At 36.6% G+C, this 7,343-nt stretch overlaps 1 protein-coding gene across 1 annotated transcript in view; it reads right to left on the bottom strand.

The window, feature by feature from the left end:
* Positions 1-203: 203 nt before the first annotated feature.
* NLK (nemo like kinase) overlaps positions 204-7,343 on the bottom strand; it is a 113,267-nt gene continuing 106,127 nt past the window's right edge. Inside the window, 3 exon segments of the mRNA XM_006016096.3 lie at positions 204-2,320; positions 2,820-2,913; positions 5,833-6,031. Of these exon segments, the coding sequence (XP_006016158.1) occupies positions 2,266-2,320; positions 2,820-2,913; positions 5,833-6,031 (348 nt within the window). The 3' untranslated portion in view covers positions 204-2,265.

Here is a 7,343-nt window from a genome sequence, read left to right as displayed (position 1 = left end):
CCAATCTTGTGCTCAAGCCACCAGGCCATTCTTCTCCATCCACAGGGCTAAGTATTTCTTGTGAGATGCAGAAGTCCCAAGTGTGTGCATTATTTGCTTTCTTTAAAAGGCTCAAGTCCATGAAATACATTAAATGCTTTTCATTCTGATTTGGTATTCCAACTTTGTTGAGTATTTGGGCTCCTTTTGTACTAGCTGCGTAGAAAATATATTAGTGCCTTTGCTCTGAATGAAAGAACTGTGTGGACTTTGCAAACCAAGGGAAAAAAAGACACAGGGCCAGTCATCCTTGAAAGCATAGCTTTAATCCTTCCAATACATTTAAGCATAAACCAGTTTCTTTTTTGTCTTGGGTTAAAACCTGTAGTTCTTAATTTCATCCAGGATCAAAACACTCCTATAAGGTTCAGAAATTCAGAATAACTGAAGGCTTCTTCACAAAAAAAAAAAGAAAACAAGGAGGCTCCCAAACCAAGATGCTTTGAAGTCTTCTTGCTTGAATTATTTTGGCCAGTATTAAGTCAGTTTTAGACTCACTAAAAAGCTAACCACCACCACCAATACCAACACAGGAAATGAAAGGATAACACCATTTCTTTTTCAAATGTCACATTTAATGTTTTCACCACTGTACTTCAAATCTACATTTTACAAAGTGACCAGCAAGTGTGCCACATTAACTGACCAACCTCTGAGATTTTACCTTTCATACCAGTGTCTTCTTGGGCTCTTAATTAAACACGTTTCTCATTCAAGTGAAGTGAAATGCTTCAGTTGTTTTTATTCACAGGAGCCTCATAAAAAACAAAGATATTGCACCATCTTTGTTTAGTAATTCAACGTTTGTCTCTTTCACAGCAAATAATTACTTCATTGAAGTTAAAACTTCCAAACATAACTTACTAATAGTCTCCAATTTCAGCTCAGATCACTCTTGTTGAAAATACTCTGCTAAATACAGATAACTTACAATAACTTTAACAGTTAATTGTCCATAACAAACACCAAGGTTTCTCCCCAGACCTATGATCAAAATTTAAGACCACCCTTTAGTATTTCTTTGTACAGGTGAAAAACAGTCTTCAATTTTCTTGTCTCGTTTTAAATATAAAAGTTGGAAGGGACATTCAAGTTTCAAGTCTCCACACTGAACTTAAAAAAAAAATAATCATGTGGAGGTAAACAAACCAAGTTGTATACTCCAGGAGGTAGAGGCCTTCAATTTGTGTTCATATATACATATGCACAGAATTCAGTGTTCCAACAGAAAAAGAATTAGCCAAAAAGTAATAAAAGTTATTTACTACTGTGACATTTCAAGACTTCCACAGCTTTGCCTAAAGACACAAACACAATTAACATAATTCCCTATGTGCGCTTTTTTTTTTTTCTCCTTTTTCTTTTTTTCTTCTCTCAACTGTCCAGTGCAGGAAAAATTTCTCACAAAATTTCACAGACCTAAAATGTGCAAGCTAGTTTCTCTCTATACAGCAATGATGTCATGGTTCTTTGAAATTAGCCCATAAATGGAATTATTTACACACATAGAAGATGCATGCTTGGGGGGGTTTTATGTAAGAAAGAGCAGAAAAACTTCTAATAAAAATAGATTAAATATATATATATTTATACTGGGTAAGGAAACAGAAGTTTAGTCTCTCCTAGTCACAAACTCATTCTCTCTACTCACAACATTTGATTTTAGAACAGCACACATCACCATCACAGCTCTAGTGAGAAGCTATTTATAGGATTTGATCATCAGATGACGTGCCCATGCACAGTCTGGCCACTGTCGTCTGATGAGACTTCATGATTGGTCGCAGTCAAGTTCTCTGTATTCCTTAATTTTAGAAAATCCCAAATCTTGAGGAATGGCTCAATATCAAAATGTACGTCTGTCTGTCTTTTTGTACAGTCTTACCTCAATTTAAAAAAAACAAAAACAAACCACAGAACAAAAAATAACCTCCCCGAATTTGGTTAAATTCTGTTTGTTCTGAGCTGAGCCATCACAGCTGCACAAGAATTCATAAAACATGTGCAACTCTGGGTAAAATATTTTCTTCTAAAAGCACAACCACTTTACAAGATTAAAAGTCTAGTACATTGCTAAATATTATTCATATCATACAAGTAGTGGTTGTTAATTTAAAACTTCATTAGTAAAATTACAGTACAAGCATGATTAACCTCCAGAATTGCAAATCCCAGACTCCAGTGGAAAGCTACATTACATCTTCAGTAGTATATTATCTTCCACTTTTACTCCCAAACCAGTGGAGATGGTGGCATCTCAGATGGCTGAGCAACAGTGGAACTGGAATACAACAAATACAGAAAATCAGTGCTCATTTGCTACAGGTAACAGGTAAGAAGCAAAACCAAACAAAAAAAAGGCTAGGTTGGTAAACAAGTATACACCACTAAAAACAATGCTATTTTATTAAATATATTTGTCATCCTTACTTTTCAGCTTCTTTATGTCCTCCCATTTATCACTTTATTTATGCTTTTGCAATGCAACTACAGCATTAGAATTTCTCACTCTTAATTTTTACATGATAATTCTTCCACCTTTAGCTTTTTGCCCAAAGATGTTAGTTGAAGTTTCTATATAATTTACTTAATTTCAGCTTTGCCTAAGTAAAACTACTTGTAAAGTTTAACAATAAATATATTTAAACTTCTCTTTGTGGAAGTCAGCTCTAAAGTTTCCCCACTCCCATCAATTCAAAATCAAAAAACATTTCAGATGTACAATGAATGCTGTACAACTAAGAAGTGTGAATTAATCAGATGTGATTACATACAGTTACCTAATAAAGCTCTTAAAAGCAGCAGACTGAGGGTTGATGCAGAGAGGTACTCTGTTTCCTTTCTGCTGTTCCAAAATGAACTGATGAATAATTTCTGTACAGGAGAAAATTCCTATCGTTAGATTAGCACTTTTGTTTCAAACCAAGAAACAATATAGAACTGAAGTCAAATGTGGTTTTCTTCAGTGAAAATACATGCAATAAGACCAATTGGGGCAGAAAGGGGGGAGAAATAACGCACTCAATTTTTTCATCACCATTCTGATGCAAACTGCTAACCACCACCAATGCCCAGGGAACTTCCACTTAAACACTGAAATAAAACAAGTAAAATACAGTACTAATCCCTACTAGAACACTAATTGATGAAAGCAGACTATGGAAATAACTTTAAAGAAGGAAGGGTTTCATGTTTTGAAGACTCTCAACATTAATTGGAGTTGCAGGCCTGGAGAACACAAGCCTAAGACCCATTATTTATTAGTGGTATATAAAAGATGAAGGCAAAACCAGATTGGCTGATAAGCCCAGTTTGGTGCATCAATGAACAGAAATGGCGGCAGCTCCCGAATTCATGAACCCCACCCTTCCACCTGGCAAAGTGAAAAATTCTGGACAAACCACATATTTGCTGCATGCCAGTGCGTCACCTTAATGCAAAGGAAAAAATAGGGACATGCAGGGATGAAAAAACAGGCTCCACTTACTAACGTGAAACTTAAGAAAAGGGCAATGTGCAGGAACCTATACTGTTGGCAGTCATCCCTAATGGAAGGTTTCAGGAGAACTCACTAAGCACTGTCAAGAGCCTGTTTTCTTCAGTACCTAATGGGGAAGTGATACCACTAGAGGGTAATGGTGACACACTGTCTTCGATGTGAATAAGTAGAGGAATGACTGATTCCTAGACGTAACTGGACCATTCAATCTAGCAGCATGTTGGGGCTCTCTCCCCCTCCCTTGGTGTGATGGCTTGGAACAGAAGGTTTTGATATTTCCTATTACAGGCCATAATGGGAGTTTGTGTGTATGCACTATGCATAAGTGTGTGACATGGCTATTGTTGTATAGAAGTGAAATATAAAACGTGTAGCTACTTTGAAAAAAAAAAAGCAAACAGTTATTTGCCAGATGCTGCTGACAGCATTATGATTGATTCTGGAGTAGCTATCTTTCCTCACATTGCATATCTGCAGCAGTTTGTGACTGGAGATGCATCATCTTATGCAGAGGCTTTTTAAGGTACAGTAAAAAGTCTAAAATAGGTACAGAAGGCCCAATTTGGAGCTAGTGTGCCAGTAAGCAAAAGTCTGTAGCAGCAAGTCACAACAGATAAACACATTAGGAATAAAAAATATTTTTGCAGAGGTGTTAAGTGGTTGTAGCGAAATGCAGAGCCCATTGTGGCATTCCTTTTATTCTTGAGCAGGCTGTCATTATTTCACTAGAAGCAGTACACAGAGCCTTACTTCTAGAGACCTGCAGCTTCCGCTGCTTTCCTTTTAGCATTGACCTGGGCAAAAGGCTGATTAAGGTGAAGAAAAATCTTTAATGGAAAAATCAGTTTTTTAAACCAACCCAGACAGTGTATCCTATTAGAAATAGACCTTCCAGTGTCTGAGCATTAAAATGTAATTTAATTAAATGAAATTAAAAATAGACAAAGTGAGCTACTATGTCTGTCATAAGATACTTAAAAAAAATCTAAATTAAAAATTTACTTGATTTTTGCCTATTTTGCCATTCCAGGTTTCTCATCTAACAAGAGCTATACCTGCTGTCCAAAAACAAATTCAATTCATTTTCAATGAGTGCAAAAAGTTCCCTCTAGCTTCATTTTTGGCTGTGCAGTTAATGACAGTAAATAAAGCAGAAGGATGTACATCACTGAGAAGTGCTGGCAAAGAATGGGGGCAGTGGAAAATGACTGGATTAAAAAAAAAAAAACTCTGCGAACACGCAAAAGCAAAAAACATGGAGAATTTTGGATCTGTGTATCCAATGGAGAAGATAACTCAAGATGTGATGACAGCTGTACAGCTACTTTTTTAAAAAGAGGGATTCTCTTTTTCCTGGATTGCTTCTGTACCATTTGCTATTCAGAAAGTCAAGGGAAAAAATAACATTCCTTCTATCTCAGAATTTGTATTTTATTCTACCTATACTTTGTCTTAAAAATGTACTGATAATATCACTAGCAAAACTAAATCCCTTCCCATATTGCTATCCTTTTCTGTCTTGGTTCTATGTCCCAAGGCAACGATGTAGTACCTGGATCCAATTTCAAAGAAACAAAGTCTATTTTCGGTTTGTTTGTTATGATGGGATCCGACCTCAAGTCTCTAGTGCTGCAGAGCTACTAGTAGCACTTAGTAACCTTCTGCACCAATAGTTCCTTCTTTCAGGCATCAAAATTGATTTTCCTCATCATGGCATGTCAAAACCCAGAGCGTGTCCTTTGTACCACTGCCAGATCCATGGAGTGGCACCAGCAACAGAGCTTATGACAGCAGCTGCTTTAAAGGCATTTGACACGGACAAATCAATATGAACAGACCATTACAGAATAAAATCAGACAGAATTAAGTGGGAGGACCACAGAAGTATCCACTTTCTACTTTTTGACCATGTCAACTCTCCAGAGCATAGTCATGAAGACATACAATCCTTCCTTTATGCTAGCGGTGGAGTTTTCATACAGACTTCCCAGCTAATATACAGTCTTTCCCCTGCACAGGTCTCCAATATGGAACTTTGGCTTCAGAGAAGAATATTAATGAGGACAAAAATCAAGAGACTCGGATACACCAACAATTGGGTGGCATCATGTCCATCAGAACAGTAAGAAAGACTAATCTGATAAGGGCACTTCTAGTGAACAGGAACCAACACCTCTAAAGAATAAAGGTTTCTGCTTCATTGCATACAGCAGCAGTCCTTGATTCCAACTATCTGCTCTCCAAGATGGAGCAGGAAGATACACATCCAGATGTGAAGAGTGCACGATACCCACCTTTCACCTGCCGAACAGAACTGAGGTTCTTTTCAAAAGTGTCATCAAATTTGGGATTAGTGATGGGTTCAAAGTCACTGGTATAAACTCTTCCAGTAGAGGTGGAAAAACAACATTTACACATACAAGTGTGATATCGCAATCGCCCCTCGTCAAGATATGGGTGAGCTAAGGCATCCTTAGCAGATATTCTTTTGGACTGAAATATAAAATGAAGAAGCAGAGTTAGTGTGTTTTTAAAACATACTTGAAATATTTACTTTCTGTTCATATCCAGAAATGCCCTCCCAAAATTTTTCTTCTAATGCTGTCTAAATCCCATAATGCCTTAAAAGAAAATGCTTTATACTTTTGTCTAATTATGCCACTAGGGGGAGCATCTTGCTTAAAAACAAAAAGCAACCTAAAAAAACCAAACAAAAACGAAACAATCACCTTTCTATATAGAATCCAACATGAAAATAATGCTGCAACAACTTCTCCTGAAACAGGTTTCACTGCGATTACTTTTTATATCTAAACTTTGTATAATGAGTGGTACAACAATCAAAATATTACCATTAGAGATACTGGACAAAGCTAATACTTTGTACTGATACAGCAAAACATTTGAATACATGTTTAAGTTCAAACCTTATCCAGAAAAATCACTTGAGTACATACCTCAAGTTAAATGTAATCTTAAATCTCACTGAAATGAACTGGACTTAAGGCTATGAGAGTTCCTAAATAGCAATTTGCACTTTTAAATTTTATAAAGTTTTTGGTGAAGGAAGTATAGTGAAGTAGCTAGTGTTTTCTAGAGGTTACAGCAGTGATTTGAGTCAGAAAATCTACAATCAATTCCCAACTCATTTTGACTGATTTTTGTCTGACAAAGCAAGTCTCAGATCCCCACTTTGTATAAAATCAATGGCGAACATCATCACCTACTTCCGTAAAATGTTTTGCAACCTTTTGTTGAAAGCTGCTGTGATAAATGCAAAGTATAATTAAATCCTCACATTAGGGATGAGTAAAGTCACAAAAGTAGCAAAGTCACTTGCCCCTAATCCCAGAGCAAAATCACCAGCAAAACTAGAAACACAACTGCAGAGGCCCAGCTAGCAGGCCACTCTAGCTATGCTGCCTCTTCCGTTTTAGTACTGGTTCTTCAAAAACCTTTATGCTATTTTTTGCTGAAAAGAAGAAAATCTTTCTGACTTGCTTCGCAGAGTAAAAAAAACTTGCAGAGTAACTCTAAAAGCTGAGGTCCACAGCAGCAAAGGATTTAATCTCAATTTGAAAAACAGGTGCATGCTGAAATAATCCCTCATTTGATAGTGCGTACATACAAAAGGAAATGTCACGTTATACAGTTCATTTACAGCAGCAACTAGAAATGAATCAAAGAATCTAATGCTCTACTATCAAAAGCTATCAGACAAAAATAGTACAATTCACATATAATCCTGGGTGCCTCAGTTTCCTGCATTCAAAAAAACCACTGTCTTTAAAAATTGAGCAGACTA

Source organism: Alligator sinensis, unplaced genomic scaffold (assembly GCF_000455745.1).
Source record: "Alligator sinensis unplaced genomic scaffold, ASM45574v1 scaffold118_1, whole genome shotgun sequence".
Lineage (NCBI taxonomy): Eukaryota > Metazoa > Chordata > Crocodylia > Alligatoridae > Alligator > Alligator sinensis.
Note: the sequence above shows the minus strand (reverse complement) of the source record. Positions and strands in the feature narration are given on the sequence as shown.